This window comes from Chiloscyllium punctatum, chromosome 31 (assembly GCF_047496795.1).
Source record: "Chiloscyllium punctatum isolate Juve2018m chromosome 31, sChiPun1.3, whole genome shotgun sequence".
NCBI lineage: Eukaryota > Metazoa > Chordata > Chondrichthyes > Orectolobiformes > Hemiscylliidae > Chiloscyllium > Chiloscyllium punctatum.
In genome coordinates this window covers 67,991,123-68,006,512 of record NC_092769.1, presented here as the reverse complement: position 1 = coordinate 68,006,512, position 15,390 = coordinate 67,991,123, and the positions used below count along the sequence as shown (strand labels likewise).

The 15,390-nt window shown below is 51.9% G+C and overlaps 1 protein-coding gene across 1 annotated transcript in view; it reads left to right on the top strand.

Moving 5' to 3' along the window:
- Positions 1–13,391, top strand: part of LOC140457023 (inositol-trisphosphate 3-kinase B-like) — a 47,344-nt gene extending 33,953 nt beyond the window's left edge. The window contains exons 4-7 of the mRNA XM_072550929.1: positions 3,013–3,217; positions 5,731–5,832; positions 7,723–7,794; positions 11,196–13,391. Coding sequence (XP_072407030.1) covers positions 3,013–3,217; positions 5,731–5,832; positions 7,723–7,794; positions 11,196–11,453 — 637 coding nt within the window. The 3' untranslated portion in view covers positions 11,454–13,391. The remainder of the gene's footprint in view (positions 1–3,012; positions 3,218–5,730; positions 5,833–7,722; positions 7,795–11,195) is intronic.
- Positions 13,392–15,390: the final 1,999 nt, after the last annotated feature.

Genomic DNA, 15,390 nt, shown 5'->3' with positions numbered 1-15,390 from the left:
CCAAATGTTTCCCTCTCAGACGGTTGCGGAATGTTCCGGAACTGATGTTGGAACTGAGGGTGGGGAGAGCGGTGTGTAAGGGTCTGGTATTTCATGCCTCGATGAATGAACTTGACTTAAATTTTACAGTTTGGGGCGTTGTCCCGGGAGATCTTGTTGACCGTTGACCACAGCATCCGCGCTTTGCGATCGGAGGGGAGGGATGCTGAGGATGTAACAGTTCTTCGATTCTTTCTCTCACTGTTTGTGTGTGCATCTGTATGTGTGTCTGCGTGTCTGTGTATGTGTGAATCTGTGTCTGTGTGCGTGTGTGTGTGTGTGTCTGTCTGTCTATCTGTATACGTGTGTCTGTGTGTGTGTGTGTGCATCTGTGTCTCTGTGTCTGTGCGTGTCTGCGTCTGTGTGTGTGTGCTTGTGTGTCTGTGCGTATCTACGTTTTTGTGTGTCTTTGTGTGTGTGTGTCTCTGTGTGTGTCTGTCTGTCTGCATGTCTGTCTGTGTTTGTGCCTGTCTCTGTGTGTGTCTCTATGTCTGTGTGTCTCTGTGTCTGTGTATGTCTGTGTGTCTGTGTGTGTCTGCGTCTATGTGTGTGTGTGCTTGTGTGTCTGTGCGTATCTACGTCTCTGTGTGTGTCTTTGTGTCTCTGTGTGTGTCTGTCTGTGTGTGTGTCTGCGTGTGCCTGTGTCTGTGTGTGTGTGTGTGTCTGTGTGTGTGTCTCTGTGTGTGTGTCTCTGTGTGTGTCTGTGTGTGCCTGTGTCTCTATGTGTGCCTGTGCCTGTGTCTGCGTGTGCCTGTGTCTGTGTGTGTGTGTGTCTGTGTGTGTGTCTCTGTGTGTGTGCGTGCGTGTGTCTGTGTGTGTGTGTCTGTGTCTGTGGGTGTCTCTCTGTATGTGTCTGTGTGTGTCTGTCTGTGTCTCTGTCTGTGTGTGTGTGCGTGTGTCTGTGTGTGTGTGTCTCTGTCTGTGGGTGTCTCTGTGTGTGTGTCTGTGTGTATGTCTCTGTCTGTGTCTCTGTGTGTGTCTCTGTGTGTGTGTCTGTGTGTGCCTGTGTCTCTGTGTGTGCCTGTGCCTGTGTCTGTGTGTGCCTGTGTCTGTGTGTGTGTCTCTGTGTGCGTGCGTGTGTCTGTGTGTGTGCGTCTCTGTCTGTGGGTGTCTCTGGGTGTGTGTCTCTGTGTGTCTCTGTCTGTGTCTGTGTCTGTGTCTCTGTCTGTGTGTGTGCGTGTGTCTGTGTGTGTGTGTCTCTGTCTGTGTCTCTGTCTATGTGTGTGTGTCTGTGTCTCTGTCTGTGTCTGTATGTGTGTCTCTGTCTGTGTCTGTGTCTGTGTCTCTGTCTGTGTGTGTGTGTCTCTGTCTGTGTCTGTGTGTGTGCGTGTGTCTGTGTGTGTGTGTCTCTGTCTGTGTCTGTGTGTGTCTGTGTGTGTGTCTGTGTCTGTGTCTGTGTGTGTGTGTGTGCCTGTGTGTGTGTGTTTCTGTCTGTGTCTGTGTGTGTGTCTGTGTCTGTGTCTCTGTGTGTGTCTGTGTGTGTGTGTGTGTCTCTGTCTCTGTCTGTGTCTGTGTCTGTGTCTCTGTCTGTGTCTGTGTGTGTGCCTGTGTGTGTGTGTCTCTGTCTGTGTCTGTGTGTGTGTCTGTGTCTGTGTCTCTGTCTGTGTCTGTGTGTGTGTGTCTCTCTGTCTCTGTCTGTGTCTGTGTTTCTGTGTCTCTGTCTCTGTCTCTGTCTCTGTCTGTGTGTGTGCCTGTGTCTCTGTCTGTGTCTGTGTGTGTGTGTGTGTGTCTGTGTCTGTGTGTCTGTCTGTCTGTGTGTGTGCCTGTGTCTGTGTCTCTGTCTGTGTCTGTGTGTGTGTGTGTGTGTCTCTGTCTCTGTCTGTGTCTGTGTCTGTGTGTCTGTGTGTCTGTCTGTCTGTGTGTGTGCCTGTGCCTGTGTCTCTGTCTGTGTGTGTGTGTATGTCTCTGTCTCTGTCTGTGTCTGTGTCTCTGTCTGTGTCTGTCTGTGTGTGTCTCTGTCTGTGTCTGTGTGTGTGTCTCTGTCTCTGTCTCTGTCTCTGTCTGTGTCTGTGTGTGTGTCTCTGTCTCTGTCTCTGTCTGTGTCTCTGTCTGTGTGTGTGTCTGTGTGTGTGTCTGTGTCTGTGTGTCTGTGTCTGTGTCTGTGTCTGTGTCTCTGTCTGTGTCTGTGTGTGTGTCTGTGTCTCTGTCTCTGTCTCTGTCTGTGTCTGTGTGTCTGTGTCTGTGTCTCTGTCTGTGTGTGTGTCTGTGTGTGTGTCTGTGTGTGTGTCTGTGTCTGTGTGTCTGTGTGTCTGTGTCTGTCTGTGTCTCTGTCTGTGTCTGTGTCTGTCTGTGTCTCTGTCTCTGTCTCTGTCTGTGTCTGTGTGTGTGTCTGTGTCTGTGTGTCTGTGTCTCTGTCTGTGTCTGTGTCTCTGTCTCTGTCTCTGTCTGTGTGTCTGTGTCTGTGTCTCTGTCTGTGTCTCTGTCTGTGTGTGTGTCTGTGTCTGTGTGTCTGTCTGTGTCTGTCTGTGTGTGTGTCTGTGTGTCTCTGTCTGTGTCTCTGTGTGTGTCTGTGTCTGTGTCTGTGTGTGTGCCTGTGTGTGTCTGTGTCTCTGTCTCTGTCTCTGTCTGTGTCTCTGTGTGTCTGTGTCTCTGTCTGTGTCTGTGTCTGTGTCTGTGTCTCTGTCTCTGTCTGTGTGTCTGTGTCTGTGTCTGTGTGTCTGTCTGTGTCTGTCTGTGTCTCTGTCTGTGTCTGTGTGTCTGTGTCTGTGTCTGTGTGTCTGTCTGTGTCTGTGTCTCTGTCTCTGTCTGTGTCTCTGTCTCTGTCTGTGTCTGTGTCTGTGTCTCTGTCTGTGTCTGTGTCTGTGTCTGTGTGTCTGTCTGTGTCTGTGTCTGTGTCTGTGTCTCTGTCTCTGTCTCTGTCTGTGTGTGTGTCTCTGTCTCTGTCTGTGTCTGTGTCTGTGTGTGTGTGTCTGTCTCTGTCTGTGTCTGTGTCTGTGTGTGTGTGTCTGTGTGTGTGCCTGTGCCTGTCCTCAGGACCTACCTGGAAGAGGAGATGGTGAGGGACCTTCAGAGATGTTCCTACCGTAAAGACCTCTACCAGAAGATGAACAAAGTTGACCCAGAGGCTCCGACCGAGCAGGAGCACAGGCAGGCGGGGGTGACAAAAGTACGCTACATGCAGTGGAGGGAGATGATCAGCTCCACCGCCACCCTGGGCTTCCGGATTGAAGGAATAACGGTACACCGGGACAATTCACCTCTCCTCCCTTTCCACTCGCTCATTAACCTCCCTCAAACACAAGGCAGCGAGGTTAAAGCTGCACACTTTGGGATGGAACAGAATACGGAAAGTCTTACAGAGTCCAACAGGCCCTTCAGCCCAAACTGGTCCATGCTGACCAAAATGGCCGTCCACTCTAATCCCATTTCCCTGCACTTGGCCCCTATCCTTCTAACCCTTTCCTATCCATGGATTTGTCCAAATGCCTTTTCAATGTTGTTAATGTACCCGCCTCAACCACTTCCTCTGGCAGCTCATTCCATCTGGGTACCATCCTCTGGGTAAAAATGTTGCCCCTCGGGTTCCCTTTTATTCTTTCCCTTCAGAAAACAACTTACAACGATGTTGCCAGGGTTGGAGGGAGAGGCGGAACAAGCTGGGGCTGTTTTCCCTGGAGCGTCAGAGGCTGAGGGGTGACCTTATAGAGGTTTACAAAATCGTGAGGGGACATGGATAGGGTAAATAGACAAAGTCTTTTCCCTGGGGTCGGGGAGTCCAGAAATAGAGGGGCATAGGTTTAGGGTGAGAGGGGAAAGATATAAAAGAGACCTAAGGGGCAACTTTTTCACACAGAGGGTGGTACGTGTATGGAATGAGCTGCCAGAGGAAGTGGTGGAGGCTGGTACAATGACAACATTTAAAAGGCATTTGGATGGGGACATGAATAGGAAGGGTTTGGAGGGATATGGGCCGGGTGCTGGCAGGTGGGACTAGATGGGACAGATGGCCTCCTCCTCTGAATTCTTATGTTCCCTGTTAGATTCTTGATCAGTTGAGGAAATAACACTATCTCAGCCTGAAGGCAGCACGGTGGCTCAGTGGGTTAGCACTGCTGCCTCACGGCACCAGCAACCCGGGTTCGATCCCACCCTCGGGTCACTGTCTGGGTGGAGTTTGCACTTTCCCCCCCCCCCCCCCCCCCCCCCCCCGTGTCTGGGTGGGGATTCCTCCGGGTGCTCCAGTTCCCTCCCTCAGTTCAAAGATGTGCAGGTTAGGGTGGATTGGGCCGTGCTAAATTGTCCCATAGTGCCCAGGGATGTGCAGGTTAGGGTGGATTGTTCGGGGCAAACGTATGGGTGGGGAAATGGTTCTGTGTGGGTTAGACTTCGGAGGGTCGGTGTGGACTTGTTGGGCCGAAGGGCCTGTTTCCACACTGTAGGGAATCTCTGATAAATATCCACACGAACTCTGCCCCTCCTCACACAGCTGTGAGAAAAAGCAAGGAATACTCACCCCCTCAGAATGGATCCCATCGGCTTTTGCCATCCATTGACTTCAGGAAGTTAGTCTGCAGATGCAGCGGGTAGTATAGGCAGCAAATGGATCCTGTTTGGGGTGGAGGGGGAGCGTGAATAAAGAAACTCTGGTGACAGAGTGAGCTGGAGGCTGGAACTAAGACCCAAAAGGGCTGGGGTGGGGGGGGGGGGATCCCAGCAGGGTCTGCTATCTCCCGTCGAGAGAGAGAGAGAAACGCCAGGTTTAACGTTTCGAGCTGAGTGCGACTCTTCTGAAGAGGGCTCCCCGGAAACGTCAATCCCGTTCCTGATGCTCGGCTGAGGCTACTGGGCGGGTTTACTCTTCGGAGGGTCGGTGTGGACCTGTTGGGCCGAAGGGCCTGTTTCCGCACTGTAGGGAAGCTAGTCTAATCTAATCAGTTCCTGCAGCACACACTTACTCGATGATTTTTAAAAAAAGGAGGGGTGGGGGGGTGTAGTTTTCCCACTGGACCTGGGTGGGCCCACTCTTGGTGCGCAATATGCTGAGTTACTTTGAAAGGAAGAACATAACCTAACGTGTTAGATCTCAGGAAAAGATTGCTGGGGTGAGAGGGGCAAGGTCAGGGGGGTTTAGCACCCGGAGGTGCTATCGGAACAGTGAGATCCTGACAGACCAGACGGGAGGAGAGCAGGAAGGAAGGGGGACACGGATTGCGAATAAACATACACCCTTTAAGTGCACAAACGAAAGGGCAACCTCCTCTCTTGGAACCTTCCCCAGAAACCTTTGGGTCGTTCAATTAATTTGACGCTGTTCAGGAGAGCCTGCTGTGCGGAAGCCCCTGCTCTGAGCCATTCGGCCCCTTAACTGCCAAAAGCAAAAGGCACAGGGTTTGATTGACAGCGAGGTGAGCCTGAGGGCTCTGACGTTATCTTAGGGGGCTGGGGAGAGTAGGGGCAGGAGGCGTGATGGGCCAAGTGGCCCTTCAGTCCCACGTTAACCCCGAGAAACGCGAACTCGGTTGTTGGGGCCAGGCCCAGGTTGGGGGGGGGGGAACCGTCACACCTAGATGTTCCTTGCCCCCCCCCCCCCCAACGAGGCGAGGGGCTCTTGTATCCTCTGTGCAGGCAGATAGTACCAGCCCTGGGCCCGCCCTCCACCCCAGGACGTGCTGGCACGGAAGCTGATAGGCCGATCGGACTCCAGTCTGCCTGACCTCGGGGGTCTGACGCAAGCGGCCTCCTGTTTTGCAGATGGACAACGGGGTGGTCCTCAAAGACTTCAAGCAGACCAGGACCAAGGAGCAGATCATCGCCACGCTGATCCGTTTCACCGATGGTTGCCCCCTTATCCTGGTAAGTTGGTTATCTCGGGTTATCTTGATCGATTGGGCCAATGGACTGAGGAAGTGGCAGATGGAGTGCAGTTTGGGTAAATGTGAGACTTTCACAATTAGCAGTCGGGCCTCGGGGAGTGCTGTAGAACAGAGAGATGTGGGGGTGTAGAACATAGCTCACAACCACCTGACGAAGAGGCGTCGCTCCGAAAGCTAGTGCTTCCAAATAAACCTGTCGGACTACAACCTGGTGTTATAGTCCAACACAGTCCACTCCACATTATAAATCTTTGAAGTTTACTTCACATATAGACAGACTGGTTTGGAAGGTGTTTAACACGTTTGCCTCCATTGCTCAGACCTTTTGAGTGTAGGAGTTGGGACGTTCGTGTTGGGGTTGTACAGGAAATTGGTGAGGCCTCGTCTGGATCACTGTGTCCAGTTCTGGCCGCCCTGTTACAGGAAGGATGTTATTAAACTGGAGAGGGTTCAGAAGAGATTTACCGGGATGTTACCGGGAATGGAGGGTTTGAGAGGCTGGATAGGCCGGGATTTCTGTTCACTGGGGCAGAAGAGGCTCAGCAGCCACGGGGTCACAACGCGAGGGGATGGGAGGCAGCCTCAGGGAACACTACTCACTGCTTTGGTTGTCCACACCCTTCCAGTTCAGAATTGGCGCATGACCATCTGACGGTGGTGGGGTAGTGTGGAGGGAGCTGTACTCTGTATCTAACCCTGTGCTGTCCCTGTCCTGGGGAGTGTTTGATGGGGGGACAGTGTAGAGGGAGCGTTACTCTGTATCTAACCCCGTGCTGTCCCTGTCCTGGGGAGTGTTTGATGGGGGGACAGTGTAGAGGGAGCTTTACTCTGTATCCAAGACTGATGAAAAGGACATTTGATGTGGAATTTGATTCCTTTACTCATTTCCATGCCAGAACTTTGCATCGATAATGTGTGGGTGTGGCGTTCTGTTGTGAAGAGTTTGACACGTTGGCAATGAGCCTGCAGAGACCTGCCTCAAGTATTGTAAACAGCTCGGGTAATCCTTGCCTCAACAAAACACAGAATTGTAATTCCCCTCTGGGTTTGTCCCTGTTGTGTTCCCTGCTGTAATTTGAGGTATTCTGGAACCCTAACCGCTGATGGAATGCCAGCTCTGGTTAACAGAAGCTGTGTGCCAGATTTTCAACTCTCACAACACAACAAACAGGACAGAATCAATGTTATGACCAGGTACACTGTCCCCCCCCCCCCATCAAACACCCCCCCAGGACAGGGACAGCACGGGGTTAGGTACAGAGTAAATCTCCCTCTACCCTGTCCCCCATCAAACACTCCCCAGGACAGGGACAGCACGGGATTAGGTACAGAGTAAAGCTCCCTCTACACTGTCCCCCATCAAACACTCCCCGGGACAGGGACAGCACGGGATTAGGTACAGAGTAAAGCTCCCTCTACACTGTCCCCCATCAAACACTCCCCAGGACAGGGACAGCATGGGGTTAGATACAGAGTAAAGCTCCCTCTACACTGTCCCCCCCCATCAAACACTCCCCAGGACAGGGACAGGACGGGGTTAGATACAGAGTAAAGCTCTCTCTACACTGTCCCCCATCAAACACTCCCCAGGATAGGGACAGCACGGGGTTAGATACAGAGTAAAGCTCCCTCTACACTGGCCCCATCAAACACTCCCCAGGACAGGGACAGCATGGGGTTAGATATAGAGTAAAGCTCCCTCTACACTGTCCCCATCAAACTCTCCAGTCCTGTCCTATCCTTTATAAGTCTGCTGTCTGTGAGGTTAAGTGAGAGCTGTGGGCAATTTTCCTGTCTGAAAATTAAGCCAATACCCTCACACCTAGGAAGGTGTGTACCACATTCTCAACAATGTCTCTTGGTTTTCCAGAAAGCCTATGAAAATCGATTAAATGCCATCAAGGAGGCATTACTACAGTCTCCGTTTTTCAGATGTCATGAGGTAGGTTCCACGTTTGCTGTGAGGTCAGTCCAAGGCACGGGGCTCAGTCCCGCCAGGAGGAGTTAGGGTGGGATTCTATGTGTGAACTCTCTCTGTGTTTGTCAGCTCCTGTTTCCTGGCTTCCCACACCCTGCTGTTTTCCCAAAGTTACCCCTTGATTAGCGAATAAAACTGAGCAATCCGAGTGTCCCGGGTGACATGCAAGGAGCCGTTGACACATAGCAAGCTCCCCGAAACAATATCGCAAACTGTATACACTTCAATCCAACAGGAGGGAGTGGGAAGAGGTTTGGGTCCATTGGGATTGTGTGCAATGGCAGTGAATGGGAAGTGGTTTGGATCCATTGGGATTGTGTACAATGGGAGTGAGTGGGAAGGGGTTTGGGTCCATTGGGATTGTGTACAATGGGAGTGAATGGGAAGGGGTTTGGGTCCACTGGGATTGTGTACAATGGGAGTGAACGGGAAGGGGTTTGGGTCCACTGGGATTGTGTACAATGGGAGTGAATGGGAAGTGGTTTGGATCCATTGGGATTGTGTACAATGGGAGTGAGTGGGAAGGGGTTTGGGTCCATTGGGATTGTGTACAATGGGAGTGAATGGGAAGGGGTTTGGGTCCATTGGGATTGTGTCCAATGGGAGGGAACGGGAAAGGGGTGTCACCCTCCTGATCCATGACAGGGAACAGGTAAAGTCACCACAGTCTTACCATACCATTGTGCTACTCCGTCACTGGAGACAGACAGAGAGAGAGAGAGAGAGAGATGAACGACTCGTGGTGGGTTTAACCTGAGGGTCTCCCTTGAGGGGAGAGGTTGAGAAGGAGAGTCTTTAGCAACTGGTCCCACACTCACCCTGCATCGCAAGTCAGCCGTCTGACCAACTGAGCTAAACTCTCAGTACCGTTTCTGAAGGTTTGCTCTGTACAAATCGGCTGCAGTGTCTACAGCCAGGGGACAGGCCCTTCGGCCCTCCAAGCTTGTGCCAATCCAAATCCACTGTCTAAGCCCATCCCCCAATTCCCAAGGATCTGTATCCCTCTGTTCCCCACCTACCTCATGCATCTATCTACTCATGAATCTCCCGTGCCAGCCTCTCCCACCTCTACTGGCAATGCGTTCCAAATGCCTACCACCCTCTGTGTGAAGGTACTTGCCGTGTGTATCCCCCTTAAACTTTTCACCCCTCACCCTGAAACCATGACCTCTCGTTATTGAATCCCTCACCCTGGGAAAAAGCTTATCTCTATCCACCCGGTCTATATCCTTCATGATTTTGTAGACCGCAATCGTGTCCCCCCCTCAATCTCCTTTTTTCTAATGAAAACAATCTTAACCTACTCAACCTCTCTTCATAGCTAGCCCCTTCCATACCAGGCACCATCCTCGTAAACCTTCTCTGCACCCTCTCCAAAGCGTCCACATCCTTTTGGGAATGTGGTGCCCAGAACTGTACACAGTATTCTAAATGCGGCCGAACCAAAGTCTTGTACAATTTTAACATGACCTGCCAGCTCTTATACTTAATACCCCGTCCAGTGAAGACAAGCATACCATATGCCTTCTTGACCACTCTATCCACCTGTGCAGCGACCTTCAGGGTACAATGGACCTGCACTCCCAGATCTCTCTGCTCATTAACTTTTCCCAAATCTCTTCTGTTTACAGTATACTTCGCTCTAGAATTAGACTTCCCAAAATGCATCACCTCACATTTGCCTGGATTGAACTCCATCTGCCACATCTCCGCCCAACTCTCCAGTCTATCTATATTCTCCTGTATTCTTTGACAGTCCCTTATGCTTTTCTGCTACTCCACCAACTTCATGTCATCTGCAAACTTCCTGATCAGACCAGCGACGCCCTCTTCCAGATCGTTTATGTACAGCACAAACAGTAGCCCCAACACGGACTCCTGTGGAACACCACTGGTCACCTTTCTCCATTTCGAGAAACTCCCTTCAACTACCACCCTCTGTCTCCTGTTGCTCAACCAGTTCTTTATCCACCTCGCTAGAACACCCTGCACACCATGTGACTTCACTTTCTCCATTAGTTTACCGTGGGGAACCTTATCAAACGCCAGTATTCCCACACTGACTGCACCATCACTGGCTGCGATGCTGCAGAAAGACCAGATATCATGGAGGGAAGGAAATAGCCAAATTTTCGCTCCAGCCCTTGCCAAATCGGACGATGCTCCCCCGTGGTTATGAACCTAACTTGTTGCCTTCAGCCAGTACAAACAATCCTCCTGAAAGTTGGTGATCCGATAAGGTCTGACTGAATCTTTAGAGTGTCCATGTGCAGATCGATCCTTCATGGATTTTGAGGACTTATCCACTTAATGGTCAAGTCCTAGGGTGTGTTGCTGCACAAAGAGACCTTGGAGTGCAGGTTCATAGCTCCTTGAAAGTGGAGTCACAGGTAGATAGGATAGTGAAGAAGGTGTTTGGTATGCTTTCCCTTATTGGTCAGAGTATTGAGTACAGGAGTTGGGAGGTCATGTTGTGGTTGTACAGGACATTGGTCAGGCCCACTGTTGGAATATTGTGTGCAATTCTGGTCTCCTTCCTATCAGAAAGATGTTGTGAAACTTGAAAGGGTTCAGAAAAGACTTACAAGGATGTTGTCAGGGTTGGAGGGTTTGAGCTACAGGGAGAGGCTGAACAGGCTGGGGCTGTTTTCCCTGGAGCGTCGGAGGCTGAGGGGTGACCTTATAGAAGTTTATAAAATTATGAGGGGCATGGATAGGGTGAATAGACAAAGACTTTTCCCTGGGGTGGGAGAGTCCAGAACTAGAGGGGCATAGGTTTAGGGTGAGAGGGGAAAGATGTAAAAGAGACCGAAGGGGCAACTTTTTCACCCAGAGGGTGGTGCGTGTGTGGAATGAGCTGCCAGAGGAAGTGGTGGAGGCTAGTACAATGACAACATTTAAAAGGCATCTGGATGGGTATATGAATAGGAAGGGTTTGGAGGGATGTGGGCCCGGTGCTGGTAGGTGGGACTAGATTGGGTTGGGATATCAAGTCGGCATGGATAAGTTGGGCCAAAGGGTCTGTTTCCATGCTGTACATCTCTATGACTCTATGGTCAGTACGGTGGAGTTGGGCCGAAGGGTCTGTTTCCGTGCTGTCCATCTCTGACTCTATGGTCAGTACGGAGGAGTTGGGCCGAAGGGTCTGTTTCCGTGCTGTCCATCTCTATGACTCTATGGTCAGTATGGAGGAGTTGGGCCGAAGGGTCTGTTTCCGTGCTGTCCATCTCTATGACGGTTCAGCAAGAGACAGAAATTCCGGACACTTTCCCCGGGCGGCCGTCTCCTTTTAAACCACTCGCCCGCCCTCTCCTGCTCCCGTCTTCAGAGCCTCTCCCTGACCTGTTGTTCCCTTCCTCTGGCAGTTCATCGGGAGCTCCCTGCTGTTCATCCACGAGAAGGGGAGGGTCAACGTCTGGATGATCGACTTTGGCAAGACGACCACCCTGCCTGAGGGCCACACCCTGCAGCACAACCGGCCCTGGGCGGAGGGGAACCGCGAGGATGGTTACCTCCTGGGGCTGGACAACCTCCTGGGCATCTTCTCTGCCACCTTGGCCCAGCAAGAGAACGCGGCCGAACCAAGTGGCGAGGTCTCCGAGAGGCCACCTGTTCACCGGTAGGGGATTGGGGAGGGAGGGAATACCACGGGTGGAGGTGACTAGTTTGGTCGCGACTGGCTCATTGTCCGGTCGGGGTGATGAGGGGGACCCTGAATCCACATCTCGGGCTTGGACCTCTGCCCCTCGTCCTGGGGGGGGCTCACCGCTTAGATACCCCGTTCCCCTGATTGCATGATAACCCTCTCCCTGACGTGCCGTCGTTGTCACATTGTACACATGGGTTAACCCCTTCATCCGCACACTGATTACAACACGCTCTGTACCCCATCTCCCCTCCCCCTACATCAAACACCCCCCCCCACCCCCCCCCCCCCCAGGACAGGGACAGCAATGTCCCCCATCAAACCCTCCCCAGGACAGGGACAGCACGGGGTTAGATACAGAGTAAAGCTCCCTCTACACTGTCCCCCCATCAAACACTCCCCAGGACAGGGACAGCACGGGGTTAGATACAGAGTAAAGCTCCCTGTACACTGTCCCCCGTCAAACACTCCCCAGGACAGGGACAGCACGGGGTTAGATACAGAGTAAAGCTCCCTCTACACTGTCCTCCATCAAACACTCCCCAGGACAGGGACAGCACGGGGTTAGATACAGAGTAAAGCTTCCTCTACACCGTCCCCCGTCAAACACTCCCCAGGACAGAGACAGCACGGGGGGTTAGATACAGAGTAAAGCTCCCTCTACACTGTCCCCCATCAAACACTCCCCAGGACAGGGACAGTACGGGGTTAGATACAGAGTAAAGCTCCCTCTACACCGTCCCCCGTCAAACACTCCCCAGGACAGGGACAGCACTGGGTTAGATACAGAGTAAAGCTCCCTCTACACTGTCCCCCATCAAACACTCCCCAGGACAGGGACAGCACGGGGGGTTAGATACAGAGTAAAGCTCCCTCTACACTGTCCCCCCATCAAACACTCCCTAGGACAGGGACAGCACGGGGGGTTAGATACAGAGTAAAGCTCCCTCTACACTGTCCCCCATCAAACACTCCCCAGGACAGGGACAGCACGGGGGGTTAGATACAGAGTAAAGCTCCCTCTACACTGTCCCCCATCAAACCCTCCCCAGGACAGGGACAGCACGGGGGGTTAGATACAGAGTAAAGCTCCCTCTACACTGTCCCCCATCAAACACTCCCCAGGACAGGGACAGCACGGGGGGTTAGATACAGAGTAAAGCTCCCTTCATAATTGAATGTATGTGATCACACAGCAGTGAGCTTCAGTCCCAGAGCTGTTTAGTGAAGGGGGATGTCACAGAGACATTGCCCAGTGTTCAGTGGCCCTCTCCTGATAATGCACTACAGCCACGCACTGGAGTTACCCGACACTACTGCAGCGCACAAGGGCCAGGAATGTTTCTGCAGCAGCGCCTTGTAAATTCGCTTCAGGATTCCCACAGCGACAAATGTTTGTGCAGCCACGGATCTTAATCCAGGTCAAGGGGCTTCACTGCCATTGGCAAAGCGTTCATCCGAGAACTCCCGTTACGGAAAACCAGTCTGAAGTGTCAAGTTACCTGGAACAGAATACTTCCTCTGTTTCAGACCATCCCTTTGCATTCAGCACTTTCAAATGATCAAGATTTATGTGGATTTGTAGGGGGTGGGAGGGCAAGTCGATTCTAATCTGTTTCAAGAAGGGACTTCTTAAACCACAGAAAGTTTAAGGACCACTACCCCTGTGCAAGGGCCAGCACCAGAGGTGATGGGCTGAGTGGCCACTGCCACTGTGCTGTTGATGGCTCCGACCTGGACTTGCACTATTTTACTGTTGAATGTTTGAATGCAATGTGTCCGTGTATTCTAGGACTTGATGACCTGAGTTTAAATTTCATGGCGACGGGAGTGTACTCTCTGTGTGCACCTCCCATTTATTTTGTAGATAGGTGATACTTACTTTCTTGTCACAATTAAACAGACAGCATGCAAACTTGGCTGGAACATGAATTCCTTCTCTCTCCTCACGAGAAACCTTCACAATTGTACTGAGAGAAAGTGTGAGGGAGCTGGTTTAACATCAGTACAGATACAGTCAGTAACACAGGGCCCTGGGGGGGAGGGAGAGGGGTTACTGAGGGACAGTGTGAGGGAGCTGGATTAACATCAGTACAGATACAGTCAGTAACACAGGGCCCTGGGGGGGAGAGGGGTTACTGAGGGACAGTGTGAGGGAGGGGGATTAACATCAGTAGGGATACAGTCAGTAACACAGGGCCCTGGGGGGGGGAGAGGGGTTACTGAGGGACAGTGTGAGGGAGCTGGATTAACATCAGTCGGGATACAGTCAGTAACACAGGGCTCTGGGAGGAAGAGGGGTTACTGAGGGACAGTGTGAGGGAGCTGGATTAACATCAGTAGGGATACAGTCAGTAACACAGGGCCCTGGGGGGGAGAGGGGTTACTGAGTGACAGTGTGAGGGAGCTGGATTAACATCAGTACAGATACAGTCAGTAACACAGGGCTCTGGGGGGGGGGGAGAGGGGTTACTGAGGGACAGTGTGAGGGAGCTGGATTAACATCAGTACAGATACAGTCAGTAACACAGGGCTCTGGGGGGGGGGAGAGGGGTTACTGAGGGACAGTGTGAGGGAGCTGGATTAACATCAGTACAGATACAGTCAGTAACACAGGGCTCTGGGGGGGGGAGAGGGGTTACTGAGGGACAGTGTGAGGGAGCTGGATTAACATCAGTACAGATACAGTCAGTTCCCACATTATATTCCAGCTGGCTTGTGTTTTTACCCACTCATTAACCGATTCTGGTGACTGGGTCCTCCTCAGCACTTGCCTTCCCGATTATATGTGTCACCCACAAACCTGGCTATAGCGCATTCATTTTCTTCCTCCGTGTCATCAATAACTAGTGTAAATAAGAAGGGCCCCAGCCCTCCACTTGGTTCAGGTCGCAGAAACTGAAAATGCTCCCTTTTCCAGACCACCCATCCTCCGAGAGGAATACCCGACACTGATCACGATACTGAGGTAAAGTATTTATTCAACACCTTGGCCATGCTCTGTTTCCCCAGCCTCGTTTCGAAGGGGCCTGCTTCTATTTTGGCTTTTCCCTTCTGGTTTTCCAGATGATCCTTTCTGAGGTAGTTTACTCCATCTGCCTCTTTATGCAGCATTCGATCCAAAACAGCCTCACCCCTGGTTGTTCGAGGAAACTGTCCCGAATGCACTCGCTGTGTTTTGCAATCGAAGTCCAGATTAAAGTCCCCCCCCGATTAACATGTTGCCTTAGATAGAAGCCTTTTCAAATCGGGGTGGGTTTGGGAGAAAGGTGAGACACGACACCTGACCCTGGGACAGCTCAAGACCGAAAAAGTTGGTTTGCAGGTGCAGCAGGTAAGTAAGGCGTCAAATGGAGTATTGTCCTTCATAGTGAGAGGGACTGAGTTTAAAAGCAGGGAGGTTCTGTTGCAGCTGGAAAGCGTGCTGGTGAGGGCACCCCTGTCTTTACTCAGCAGGTTGTGAGTTCATGGAATACCCTGCCAGTATCAGTGGTGGACTCTCCCTCTTTATTCTGGATTAGAGGTGCTGGAAGAGCACAGCAGTTCAGGCAGCATCCAACGAGCAGCGAAATCGATGTTTCGGGCAAAAGCCCTTCATCAGGAATAAAGGCAGTGAGCCTGAAGCGTGGAGAGATAAGCTAGAGGAGGGTGGGGGTGGGGAGAGAGTAGCATAGAGTACAATGGGTGAGTGGGGGAGGGGATGAAGGTGATAGGTCAAGGAGGAGAGGGTGGAGTGGATAGGTGGAAAAGAAGATAGGCAGGTCGGACAAGTGCAGACAAGTCATGGGGACAGTGCTGAGCTGGAAGTGTGAAACTAGGATGAGGTGGGGGAAGGGGAAATGAGGAAGCTGTTGAAGTCCACATTGATGCCCTGGGGTTGAAGTGTTCCGAGGCGGAAGATGAAGCGTTCTTCC